The sequence below is a fragment of the Chaetodon auriga genome, chromosome 3 (assembly GCF_051107435.1).
Source record: "Chaetodon auriga isolate fChaAug3 chromosome 3, fChaAug3.hap1, whole genome shotgun sequence".
NCBI lineage: Eukaryota > Metazoa > Chordata > Actinopteri > Chaetodontiformes > Chaetodontidae > Chaetodon > Chaetodon auriga.
In genome coordinates this window covers 15204600-15218238 of record NC_135076.1, presented here as the reverse complement: position 1 = coordinate 15218238, position 13639 = coordinate 15204600, and the positions used below count along the sequence as shown (strand labels likewise).

Here is a 13639-nt window from a genome sequence, read left to right as displayed (position 1 = left end):
GCCTGCGTGCAATAAGACGTCAAAGAACTTGTGTTATCCATACATACATTTGAATGAAAAAGACAGCTGCATTATATAACCTTTACAGAACACGAAGTTTGGTACAAGAAAGAGTCTCAAAAGAATTCTGACGCAACTTTTTCCAGTAATCTTTTGTTATATGGGAAACATACCTGCGCACTGTTCTGTGTTAGTTTTAAAAAAAGCAATGATGCATGCTCCTGACGCAGCATGACATTTCACACTGTTTATGTTAAGCAACCCTGTCAAATATTTGTTTGTTTGGTTTTTTTTTCACCGAGCAGAATGGCTGAGGCTGACCCTGCCAGTTAACAGTGAAGATATTGTTGAGAGCTTTAAGTTGGCCGAAAAAGACAAAGAGGACTTCGCCAAACAAAACAAATACCTTCCTGCTGTTCTGGACAATTTCTTTCAGCGCAGAGACAAAGACAAAGCCGTACAGAAACTGGATCTTCTCTATATTGTGTTTCATGAGGTGTACACTTGCCAATACAGAAGCGTAGCTTAAGAAGGTTTACCTCTTTCAACGCTGCTCTTTGTTAAACACAATGTACAAGTGATGTGGAGTCAAACTTATGAAGAAAATGAGCTCTCTTTTAATGGTGTTGTATATCTGCTATGACCTGACAATATTGTCTGGGAATCAGTTTCTGTTGAGGTCTAACATTGCAGAGACTGTTAAAACCAAAGGGAACAAGGGAAAGAAGCAATAGTAAGCAATTGTGAACTTAAAGATGCTTTGTAAGCCCATTGATCAAATTTCCTCTGTTGTTTAAGGTCCTGGGGGTCCAGATTGCGACACTGGGGTGTGAATGGGGGGAGACAAGTAATTTATAGGTGGGAGTGAATTCTTCTCCGGCAGCTCAACGTGGAAAGAAGCACTAGCTGAGTGAGTGAGTGAGTCTGTGGAAAGGACTTCCTGCCCAGGTAGTGAGTGACAGCAGTGCCAGCAAACAGTGAGTGTAGTTAAACTCATAACGGAAGAAGTGACGACTTGTCTTTAATCTGCTGGTCTCAGGTCTCTTTTGCAAAGCAGATTTGATGCCAATGAGATGACCTGATTAAATATAGGCAATGTGTCCCCTGACTTTTCCTCTAGTGCAGCCACGATTTTGTAATTGTGCTTTTGAGGGAAGTGAAATATTGGCTGCATTGCTGCAAGCTGAGTTTAATAACTCCCTCGATTTTTCATCCAGCACCATCATCAGGTCAAAATTTCTATTTGTCCAATGCTTTGATTTATGCTAAATACCTGTAACATGAATGGCATTCCCATCAGCCTCTGCTATACTTTAAAGTTTAGCATGCTAACGAACTATAACATAAATATGGTTAACTGTTAGCATTGTCCTTGTGAGCATGTTAGTATTGTGATTATGGGCATGTTAGCATGCTGATGTCAGCATTTAGCTCAAAGCACTGCTGCGCCTACGTGCAGCCTCACAGGGCGAGTATAGCTCGTCTATAGGAGAATGTTAATCTTATTTATTACATAGAACTACAATAGAAATATTGGTCTCACATTCTTAACACAGTCTTGTGTGCCAGGCATCTTAGATGAATGAGTTAATAAAGATAGTATCCAGATAACTGAACATGAAAAAGTTGATATCTAAGTCAAGACTTGTAAATCTTACATGAATTATACAAAAACAAAACAAAAATATTACCCTAGAGACATGTAAATGGCTCTCACTTAACTCATCATTTTGGGATGTCTTTAAGGTTGAAAATAAATGTGAAAATAAGTCATGGTCTGTAATTCATTACGAACTTCCTGCAGTTTGAGTAGTTCCTGAGTAATCACATTAGGATGCACGCATAAGTTCTGATGTGTGTGTGGGTGAAGGTGCATGAGACACAAAGAGCGGTTACTGGATTGAAGAAAAAAAAAAAAAAGAGGAAGATGAGTCATGTCTCCTGCACTTCCTCAAAGCTCTGGTTAGAACACCTGCAAGAAGAGAGGAACCTAAAACCCAAAGACATGCCAGTAAAGAAGAACTACATTAAAGGACGGGAGGTACCATTATTGCTCTGCTGTTAAGTAACAGGTTAATTCTGAATTGTTTCTGGCTGAAGTGACTGAAAAAAACTAAATGGATTTGTGGCAGGAGGGATTTACTTATCAAACTCTTGCGAAAATTTACTGTCATCTAGTGTAAATGTCCCACTCCAGTGATATTTGACTGTATGCGGGTACACGCCCAGCTTTCCAACCTGCCTGCGGACCAGGAGCCGCATATTTGCTGACACTAATTGGAGGAAGCTTTTGATGTCAGCATGGTCAATGGGTCGGCGGGCGGGCGCTGCAAGCTTTCACACGAGCCCTCCATTTTCTTCAAAGGCCTCTGGAACACCATCATCGGCACGGCAAAAGATGGGAATGCTGTTGCTTGGGCTAAAATTAAAAAGAACATTCCTCAACCTGCAGGCAGCCTGAATTTTGTCCTGTGTGGAAACAAATGGCCACCTTGAGGATAGGACACATGCGAGCATATGAAAACACATTGTTCCTTAGTGGTTGATCGCTTAGAAACACATGGACTGATGAAACAAATGATCATCATAAAGATCAGAAGAGAGATAAGAGGGAATAAGAGGTGAAGCAGGAACTGAGATCAGTCATTATGAATGAATAACAAGGTTGTATCCAATGCAGTACAATGCTGGAGATAAACATAGTATTACCAAGGTATAGTGTGACTGATACCAGTTGTTTATATAAAGCCACAGCCAACAGCTGGTTGGCTTAGTTAGCTTAGAGAACAACACATTTCAGTTCTGCAGAGGGTGGCAGGACTATTTTTTGATATGATAGAAAATGAGGCTACATAAGTCTGTTTTTAGTTCATTTCAGTTCAAACACGAGCATTTGCTCGCTATCTGATTTATGACGTCGAAAATGGTCAAAGTGTTTGCATAAGGGTGTAGCCTCCAAGCAGCAATGGAGACTTCCACGTTCTCTGGCCCTGAAGAAAACAAACATGTTGCATGTATGTTCTCCTCTGTTACATGGACCTACATCCAGGAAGTGTAAAGACGATTCACTCGTTTTTGCATCCCCACTCAAGGACAGTGTAGTCCCTGACTCCCCGTGGCACACTAGAAAAGAGGCCAAGGCAACGCCACTTCAGCATCCGTGCTATAGGACACCAAGCACTTAACAAAGATCCATTGTGATGAGGACTCTGAGTTGTATTCTCATTTAAAGAAGGCTCTATTTAGATCAGCCGCTAAACAAATGAGCTAAAATATCAGTCTCTGTCCTCTCTCCTTCACAATGCCTTGTTAAACCAGCGTCACTCTATCAAAACAGTTCCATGCTTGTGGATATTTATTAGTCAAAAAATGTCAGCACCACCCCTGCAAGAGCTTCCTCTTTTAAGGCCGAAACCAAAAATACCCACATCACACTGGAGTATGGCTAGACTTCCGTCTCTGCTCTATAGGGGCTGCATGTGCATTTGATCAGCTGGATACTCATGCTGGCCCTCTGCTGTATCTGTCGGACGACTGTGTTGACAAGGAAAACACAAAACAAACAGCAGGAAAGTACTCAGGGTGCACTCAGAGGTGGAAAAGAAAGCACAACAGGTCATTCTAGACGGCTGACATAACGCCACAGAGAGAGGCTAGCACGACCTCTGTCACCGTTCGAGGCGGGGGGCAACAAATCCCTAAATGGAGGTATTCAGCGGTGCCATCATCAGTGCCTCCCGCCCAGGCACCTTCAGAAACAAAGATGCCTGTTCAGCTACCAGGACATACTGCTGTCCCCTGTCTGGCTGTGTCATAGAGAAAGACCTGTCCAGCAGCCCAGGGTCACTGTCACGTCCTGTTGCCTGTACACACTTATGTATCCTTTTTCATTTAATTGTCTGTGCATGATTGCTGTGTGTGTTTAGCTTCTTCTTGTACATCTGTTCTTGGCACTGTAAGTATGCTGGCAGCTACTGGAAAACCTCAGTCAGCATACTAGAACACTAAGGCTGATACTGCACCTCATTTTTAAAGGTGCTGGTAAGGCTTGTTGGCCAGTACTGCAACCACAATCATTTTCAGCATGTGCTGAGATTTGCCTTTCAAGACTCTGTTCAGGAACAACAACTCACAAAAGTCACAAAGACAAAAATGGTGTAGTCTCTACAGGTACTCAATTTGTTTCATAAGAAGTTCAAATCTCCAGTGTCTTCCTCTTGTGTAGTTTGCAGAAGCACAGAGCTAACCAGTACAATTTACGGTGAGTAAGTGAAGTGCATAAAATGTGAGAGCCCCTTGCATGCTGGCTGATATTAGAGTCACACTTCATGTTCTGCAAATTTCCAAGGCAGTCAGTTCAATACCAGCACTGTGAACAGCCTGAATCACTTTTAGAGTGGTTTTTGCCTTATGTCAGAGTGACATGCAAGACTCTAGCCATCATATCCGTCATTGCCCAATTCAGCATGACCTGCATGCAAGTATGGATAACACTTCCCTTGGTCTCTGGTGTCTTTACACAAACAGACTGCCACCTGGTGGAAAAGGTTTATAATACAGCTATATTCAGATGACCTAAAAGTAGTATAGCATTATGAATCACAATGGTGAAATAAGGTCATGTCAGTTGAGATTCTTCACAAATTTTGTACTGCATTAGATGTAGTCTCTGCATTACCAACCCAGTGAATGTATCACTTGGCAACTGCACACTGGACCCCGCCAATGACTTATTCAATGCTTCAGATTGACACGCGTACAATGAAGACATATTTAAAAATCACCACCTACAGGATTTTATTTAGTCACGTGAAAATCTCCAGATTTTCTGATGGGAAAAAAATTAGTCAATGCACTACAAATATTTTATGTTACATACATACGGTTTTTCATCCTCTGTGACTCTGACAGACTGTGCCCCACCAAACGAACATGACAGATCATCGTTGCCATTATTTCTCAACATCCAACTCTAGAGCACTGACTCAAATCTTCTATCAAAATATGCTTTGCACATTACAGTAAAACTTGGCACCTAAAGCAAACTAAACAAACAAAATAAAAACAGAAAACATATGGATACAGGTGTATGTTTTGTTTTTACAAAAGGTAAAATGAAATCATACAAACTTTAAATTTACACAATGTATCTGACAAAGACAAGCGTATTTTTCACAGCAAACTCGTTTGCCAGACCCATTCCATTTTACTCCTTCGGAAAAGCAAGTAAGCTAATGAGGGCAAGAGGTGCAGGTTTGCATTAGGGACATTCAGTACTAACACGTAGCACTTCAGCTCAGAAGGTCAAACGTACCGGTCTGGCACAGACGGGTGGGGGAGGTTTCAGGGGTCTAAATAAAGGGCTAAAATGCCCATTAACAGTTAAATATATATCAGTGACGCTTTCTGGAATGTCCAAAAGCTCTGAGAAGTGATGAAACCAGAGTCCATTCAAAAAGTAAAAGAGACTAAGGATTTAGTCATCAAACTTGATTTTCTTCCCCTGGGGTTTGACTCCAAATCCACCTCCACCTCTTCCACCTGAAAGAGAACAAAGAAACCTTGTTTACCGGCCAGCATCATCAAGCTCAACTAACAGTATCCAGAACGCTGTGCTTCGAGGACAAAAGTATAATCCAGTGCAAGCAGAGAAATAAATCTAATGCCATGAGCGTACAGTGAAGCTGGTTGACATCAGCCCCTTAAGTTTTGGCATTTTCTGATTTTAACAATGACATTCTGGCTGATATTGCCCTCCAGACAGCTGGCTTCCTTTTCCCTCTAAGCCAACAAATTTCCTTTACCTCCAAAGCCACCACGACCTCGTCCACCTCCGCGAGGGCCTCCCCTTCCTCCTCCTCTGCCGCCACCACCGCGACCGCCGAATCCTCCGAAACCACCACGGCCTCCTCTGCCGCCGCCTCGACCGCCGAAGCCTCCGAATCCACCACCGCCGCGACCTCCACGGAAGCCGCCTTCACCCTTGGGCTTGGCGTAGTCCAGGGTCACCTTGTAGCCATCGATCTCGCCGTCATCCATGGCTTCCTTGGCTGCCTTGCAGTCTTCCTCGTTGTCGAAGTCCACAAAGCCAAAGCTGAGAGGAGAAGGCAGAGGAAAAGGCAAAGTTATACTTCACTCGAGGGAACGGACACTCCGAACTGATCTTAGTCTCAGCAACAGCAGGTGATCAGATCAATCTAGAAATCAGATCAAATTACAGAACTAATTTAATCTCCTAATCTAGTGTTGATTTTGTCTATCAGACATGGGCGACTCCCACCAAGGCAGCAGCTGTTAAACTGAGTTTGCTTTACTTCTCATGCAAATCCGTACACTGTCACTGCTGGACAGACTGCTGCTCACGACAAGAGTGAACCGCCAGAGGGAACATTTCCAACCCCACAAACTCACCCTTTCGATGACCCCGTTTCTCTGTCTGTGACTATCCTAGCTGCTGCAGCGCCCTCAAACGCATCCTTAAGGGTCTGATCTGTTGTGTCCTCAGAGAGACCCTTGACGAAGAGGGTTTTTGTTGGACCTGAGAGAGAGAGAGAGAGAGAGAGAAGCTGTCATCAAAACTTTTCCTTTTACGGCTTGTTTTAGATTTTATCCGCCTTAACGATTGTCATCTGGACTAACTAGTGGTTCGTCAGGCTAAAACCTCATGCACAGGCCAGATCAGGACTTGACTATCTTTGATTCTTCACAGAGTTTCAGGAGGTCAAGTTTTCATCACATCAGGCCCTAGTATGCATGAATCCTTAAGACAATTAGGGCTAAAGTTCAAAACACAGACCACTGTTCAGCTTGACACAGGTTAAGTTTGGAGGCCTACCTGAGTTTCCTCTGCCCCCTTCTCCCCTGCCGCTGCTCTGGCTGTACTCCAGTCGGATTGACCGGCCTTCAATGTCTGTGTTGTTGAGGTTGTCCAAGGCTTCCTTTGCATCCTCTGTGCTCTCAAACTCTACAAAAGCAAAGCTAATGAAAGATGCAAAAGATTAGGAAACCTGGTAAATTGGAAAACAACAATTTTCCAACAAGACATTTCTGCCTGTCGCACAGCTGACACCAGCAGCACCCATGAGTCGAGTGAGCTCAACATATCAAGTGCGTTACTCTGCTTCTCGTGCGAATCCATGCAGAATCATGGTCATGATAAAGAGGAGCTCATGAGAAGGTGTAGCACTTTGAGATTTGATGTGTTTTAAGGATGTCAAAATAATGACAATCCATAGAAAGGCATTAATAGAGCGGTCACATGCCACACAGATCACTCACCCTTTAGGTCTGCCATCTCTCTGTGGAACCCTGATAGAGACAGCTTTCTCAAACGTGGATTGTAGGACTTCCTCGGTGGCACTGAAGGCCAGATTATTCACAACAAGTGTTTTGCTGGCTGCTCCTGATGCTACAGGGAGAGAAAGAAGAAAACAGACTCAAGGTATAGAAGCTGCAAGATGATTTAACTTAAAATAGTCCAGACATTTAAAGGTTAACAGTCTTGATAACATGCAAATAATTGACATGTTTCAATAAACACATTGGAGTGAATGATCAACCAGCACTGTCACCACTATGATAAAAGGTGTTGAGCAGCACACAAACACAAACTACAAAAGTAGCAATTAGCATTAGCATTGAGGGCCAACTATGCTCCTACAGGAGCAGCTTCTTAGACAAATCCCTCCATACTTTGCCCTGATCAGTTTCTCATAAACATTCTGCTATATTCACTGTGTGTAATTAACAACTGCATATAATCTACCACTTAATTATAAATGTTAACAATCAAATACTGGTTTCACAGCTTTACAAAACGTCCAAGGAGTTTTACCTGCCACCTTGGCCCCCTTCTGGCTCTTTTCTCCAACATAGTCGACCATGATGGACCTGCCCTGTACGTCAGCACCCTGCGCCTCCTCCAGCATCTTCTCTGCTTCAGCCTCAGTTTTGAACTCAATGTAGGCGATGCTGTCACAGAAGAAAAGAGATTACTCGTCTGGAACACGACTAGTACAATATCAATCACAATACTGGTCAGTTGTGTATGAATGGCAGGTTTGAGTACTAGCAAACAAAAACTAAAGACACCCGTATGCTACAAAATGGTAGATAACGTGTACATTTGCACCAAATTCCCTTCAACTACAGTGTCTGTAAGTCAGCTTCCTGCACTGTCCAGGATTCTCATCCAAGGTTTGCCCCCAGGGCTCACATGGAGCTCTGTTGCGTTTCTTGTATATGCTCCTCAGTGGTGTCATCTGGTCTACGAGAATAAGCTAACAATGACTTGTCTATTAGGTGCTGGCTTGTTCTTACCCTCTGTTTGAACCATTCTGGCCTTGAGGTAACCTGACATCAACTGCATCTTCAAAGAGTTCCTTCAGGTCATCAGCCGTTGCAGAGAAGGGAAGGTTTTTAACAAACAGTGTCCGTGCATCCCTCTCTGTGGGACAAATGTCAATGTCAGCATGGGTGTTTGGACCAACTTGTCATCAATCTTCAGATTTTTTTTTTCTTTAAACTTTGCTAGAAATGCACAGGTATATTTCGAGAAAATCTGCAGAGGAAAAACCTCTTTAGACTCCACCGAAAGGCATGATTGTAACAGCGTTTGAGGATAGAACCAGCAGACGATAAACACACCGGCACCGAAGACATAGCGCTGCATTTACTTTTCCTCCGTACATTACACACACGAGTACTTAACAACCACATGCATGCCAAGAAATGGAGGGACTGCAGTAATTTTACCATTTTCCCTCTCCGTGGGACAAATGTCAATGTCACGATGTCCCAGTTCCATTCTTTTCAGACAAAAACTTGTCCAGACACTCTGACAGAAATTACCTTTCTTGCCCTCCTGTGAGCTGTCTTTGCTTCGGGCCTTGTCCAACTTCAGCTCCTGACCCATGACCTTCTTGCCGTTGAGCTCCAGTGCCTTCTGCATGTCCTCCTCAGATGCAAAGTCAACATAGCCAAATTTCCTGTTGAGACAAGTCAACCATTAGACATTCCTGCTTCAAGACAGGAGAAGGTCCTGCAACTCACAGACACCAAGTTTAAAGAGCACTGTCTTGGGTTTCACCTATAGATCAATATCACTGTTTGGGGGAGATTCCTTGTAAAGTGCCCCATATGAAAAACATACCACATACAGACTAGTACTGATTGACAACATGTACAATTGAAGGGCCAAATATTTTTAAACTTCAAAACTTTAATTGATTGCTTACTTGGATCCACCTAACCGGACATCGGCAACTTCAAGGCTGTTCTTGGAGAAGAATTTCCTCAGGGACGATTTGATTTCTTCAAAGTCTTTACTGGAGTTCAAGTTACCAACAAATAAACAGAACCCTGGTAAAACAAAGAGAGAATTTCCATTTAATTTCCACCCATCAGTATTAAGTCCCTTGCTGATAATAAAAACTGACATGTGATTGATGGGGACAGTGCATCGATTCCTACCTTCGCCGTCTGTCTTTGCCTTCTTGGCGGGAGGTGTCTCCTTGCTCTCTGCCTTCCTCTTTGTAGCAGTCACCGGGGCTTCTGTAGAGACAGTATTGCATAGTCTTTAATTCAGACTGATTAGGCCAAGACGGGAAGAAAACATGTAGATTGTATTAAACTGTACTAAAGGCTTATCATCTATACCAGTGTTTCCCAACCTTTTTGAGCCACGGCACATATTTTACATGCTCTAAGGCTTAGAGCACCAGTCAGGTGAAATTGGATAATCTTCCACAGCACACCTGATGATTTCTCACAGCACACTTATGTGCCACGGCACAGTGGTTGGGAAACACTGATCTATACAACATGTTTCAGTCATTACCATTGATTTCAATTAAGAGAGCACTACTGTGCATGGAGTTTTCTTGTGGGAGCTGCATTACGACAGTGTGGAAGAAGCACAATACATGTCTGTTTATTCTGCCCTCAACAGATCTCCATTAATATGACAACTTTTCCACCTCAGCCACATTTTTAATACTCCATTTAAAATGTAAATAACATTTTATATGCATGTTTAACTAGGTGATTGGAAATCTACTGACACTGGAGAGTGACGTGCAAACGAAAAATATCCAATAGAGTTATTTGGCTAGTCTTGGCAGGTGGACCACATTAATCTTTTCCATCACCAAAACTCACCCTCTTCATCATCATCATCATCTTCGTCATCATCTTCATCATCGTCGTCGTCATCATCCTCCTCCTCAGACTCTTCCTTGGCCTTCACCATGCCTGCCTTCTTTGCTTTTGCAGCTGCTGGAGCAGGAGTGGTGTCCATCTCCTCTTCAGAGTCTGAAGAAGTGCAAACATTGTTAAGAGTAAAATCAGTCACGGTGACCAAACTCAAACCACTGACCATCTTCTGCTATTAACCTGCATCAGATCCATAAAAAGGTGACATCATACAAAAATCAGTATTAAGTCCCTTGTTGATCATCACGTGCACTTTGACTTAAGCTCATAAGCCTGCAACTCCACACAGATTTAGCACCACCAAAATAAATACAAAGATTTAGTCTAACCATCTTCGTCGTCATCATCGTCGTCCTCCTCTTCGTCGTCAGACTCCTCTTTGGCAGCCTTAGTTTTTGCAGCTTGTTTAGCCGGAGCAGCCTTCTTTGGAGGCGGGGCCTCTTCTTCTGATTCCTCGTCATCATCAGAGGACTCCTTTGCAGCTTGAGCTTTCACTGCAGGCTTGGCAGCTAGTTTAGCAGCAGGCTTGGCAGCTTTCTTGGGTGGTGGAGCCTCTTCTTCAGATTCGTCTAGACAATACAATGATGAATTTCAACAAAACATGCATGGTAACAATTCATTTTAAAGAACATCTGCAACGACAAAGATTCTTTTGAACCCACCGAAAGGCATGAATGTAACAGCGTTTGAGGATAGAACCGGCAGACGATAAAATACACACCGGTACCGAAGACATAGCGCTGCATTTGCTTTTCCTCCGTACATTACACACATGAGTACTTAACAACTACATGCATGCCAAGAAATGGAGGGTGTGTGTGGTAATCTGCTGTAGGTCTCACCATCATCATCGTCGTCATCATCGTCATCATCATCATCTGACTCCTCGGCTTTTGCAGGGACTGCCTTGGCTTTAGCCGGTGTTGCTTTTACGGGGGTCTTTTTTGGTGGGGGTGCCTCCTCTTCAGACTCCTCTGTTGATTTAACAGCATAAGATGTTTCAACACACATTTGTAAAACAACAACAACAAAAAAACACATTTAAGGGATTTGATATCTTGTATAATGTTATAACTTAACTGCCAGGAAAAAACAACTATGCATCCATCAAGACTGACCAATGCCTAATCCATTTGATAGGTCAGATCAGTGCATCACTACTTTCACGTGGTGAAATGATTTGTTCTATTCCAGTTAGCCACTTCCACTTAGGCATGTAAAATTTAATTGCTTACCTGAATCATCATCGTCGTCATCATCATCCTCACTTTCTGCTTTTTTGGCAGCAGCGCCATTTTTAACAGCTGGGGCAGCTTTGGCTGGTGTGGCTTTCTTCACTACCTTTGGTGGAGGAGTCTGCAATACAAAAGACAACACTTACACCTGTGAACCCCACAACCCACCAGCAGGCTTGAAAGTCATGCTTCTTCAAAATAAAAAAAAAAAAATAAAGAAAAGAAATAAGGGCCAAATGGACATTTATCCATTTATCAGACAAAAACTGTAAAACCAGAAATGATAGTTTCAAAGGTCTGACAGTCCTTTACCAAATCCTGTGCTGTGAACACTAAATATCACTTGATATTTCAGCAAGATTACTTCACATGCTGCATTTAAATTGTTGCCCAAAATACATAATTTGCACAAACTTGGTCCTGGTTAAAAAAAAAGTTGTTTGAGGTGCAACTGGAAAGTCTTAAATGACTACAGATCTACAGTCATATGACAAATGAGCATTTGCGCACATACGTTATATTAATTTTACATACATATATAAAAACTGTTTGAAACTGCTTGGGGTTCAGATGACTAAAATCTACCTTTTAAGACTATAACGAACTCAAATAATCCATACCTCTTCTTCCTCATCACTGCTGTCCTCTTCACTAGATTCCTCCTCCACTTCTTTGGGGGGTGGAGGGGCTTTTTTCTTCTGAACTGTTTGCTTGTTTGCTGCCTGTGAAAAAGGAGAATGAAATGCAATTAAAAAAATCTTTAATAAGAACAAGACAATGTCCACGATGTGGCTTGCTGCATACAGAGTAAAATGTATATTACCCCATGAGGTACTTCAAAGTTAAAAAACAACGGAGACCCCACCTCTATCAAAATGGATGATTTAATCATTATATCACTGACTTGCGTGGGTTAAACATGAGCCAAATTTAGAGATAAATGTCTGTCTGGGTGGTAATCTGGCGTTTTGGTTTTGGTTGATCACCTCGTGTGTCACTCAAACGAGGCGCACAACCCACGTGGAGCTCAGGTGGTCGGGCTGTTAGCATGCCGGCTAATTTTACCGTTGCAGATAAGCTTTTCAACGAATGCTCAGCATTATTAAGAACGTCGGCAGCAGAAAAAGGAGCAATACGCCATTGTTTCAGTTAACGCCATTTAGAAAAGATACACAATGAATCATAATTAACATTATGCTAATAACTGAACGGAAATGAGCTTCAGCTCTGCTGGCTGCTAACCGCTGCGCTAATGCTAACAATTACCAACTACACGTTAGCTGGCATAACTTGGTTTATACATTTCAGGTCTTTCAATGGTTATTAAATGTTGGTATTCGTTGGTAAGCTTGTGTGACGTGCCATTTAATTGATCTTTTCTTCTACGTATCTCTAAACTCCCTGCTTAAATCGCGAACGCGCATGAATGCCATCTTGAGTCGTCAGTTAGCGTTAGCAGGCCGGGCCAGAAAACCCGACCTGCAAGCAAACATGGCCGATCACAGCGGAGAACAAACATATTTAACGAGTGCAATTCCACCATGCTTTCTCGACTGAGCACACTCTCACAGAGACGGTTTAATTAATGTCCACAGAGCATAAATGTTAGCTTCAGCACACGAGCAGACATTTTCGACCGCTGTCAGTTTCGTTTTTCTCACAAACGCAGCAACTTCCAACGACAGGCAAAAGGCCTCATGCGTAAACACAGCTTCTTTCCACAAATGCACACACTTGAACGGTAAAATACACGTAATGTGGTCTTACCTTTGCTAACTTCACCATGGTGATGTTCTGTGTTTCTATGAAACACAAGAAACTGGACGTCTGGAGACAAGTAACAAAATAGCTAATGCACACACGTGGCTCAGCCTACTCTGTGGGACATTGGGCAGGAAAGACAGATGTGCCTAAGACGCGCTTGTTACTCTTCTTCTCTGCGCGTTCGCGTTGATCCGCCCACATGAATGTTTCCACCAATCACACATTGGCATATTTGCATCGTGTCCGCGCCTCGCCTACAGAGGCAGGCGATGTTACTTCACGGAAACAAGCCGTTATTTGTCTACGGTACTAGAAATAAATACATGAAATAAATGAATAATGACGTGGTAAAGTGTTTTTCTCTATGAACAATGTTTTGCTTCAGGAGACAGAAGTAGGAGTGTACATTCTCATTTTTTTCAAGAAAC

The 13639-nt window shown here is 42.7% G+C and overlaps 1 protein-coding gene and 3 non-coding genes across 5 annotated transcripts; all 4 read right to left on the bottom strand.

The window, feature by feature from the left end:
- Window positions 1–4772: 4772 nt before the first annotated feature.
- ncl (nucleolin) lies at window positions 4773–13382 on the bottom strand. Of its 2 annotated transcripts, none has more exons than XM_076726295.1 (16): window positions 13215–13382; window positions 12068–12169; window positions 11448–11568; window positions 11055–11186; window positions 10542–10781; window positions 10159–10311; window positions 9472–9552; window positions 9237–9360; window positions 8851–8987; window positions 8320–8446; window positions 7835–7971; window positions 7279–7408; window positions 6836–6978; window positions 6412–6538; window positions 5805–6094; window positions 4773–5541 (listed from the first exon to the last, which is right to left on the bottom strand). In XM_076726295.1, exons 1-16 carry the CDS (start codon window positions 13230–13232, stop codon window positions 5477–5479), a joined length of 2127 nt encoding a protein of 708 aa, XP_076582410.1. In that variant the 5' UTR covers window positions 13233–13382; the 3' UTR covers window positions 4773–5476. The 2 variants fall into 2 exon arrangements, with proteins under 2 accessions (XP_076582410.1, XP_076582411.1); XM_076726296.1 differs by having other exon boundaries at window positions 9472–9549; window positions 13215–13368.
- Window positions 8601–8737, bottom strand: LOC143318831 (small nucleolar RNA SNORA57). The gene has a single exon (XR_013077040.1). It is a non-coding gene; the product is annotated as a small nucleolar RNA SNORA57 (small nucleolar RNA).
- Window positions 10393–10466, bottom strand: LOC143318830 (small nucleolar RNA SNORD82). Its single transcript, XR_013077039.1, has one exon. It is a non-coding gene; the product is annotated as a small nucleolar RNA SNORD82 (small nucleolar RNA).
- Window positions 10885–11024, bottom strand: LOC143318832 (small nucleolar RNA SNORA57). Its single transcript, XR_013077041.1, has one exon. It is a non-coding gene; the product is annotated as a small nucleolar RNA SNORA57 (small nucleolar RNA).
- Window positions 13383–13639: the final 257 nt, after the last annotated feature.

Coding starts and splice junctions, on each gene's coding strand:
- ncl (XM_076726295.1), bottom strand. Junction 8,988..9,236: donor GTCCGGTTAGGTGGATCCAA/GTAAGCAATCAA, acceptor TTGTCTCAACAG/GAAATTTGGCTATGTTGACT. Junction 7,972..8,319: donor CAGAATGGTTCAAACAGAGG/GTAAGAACAAGC, acceptor CTTCTGTGACAG/CATCGCCTACATTGAGTTCA.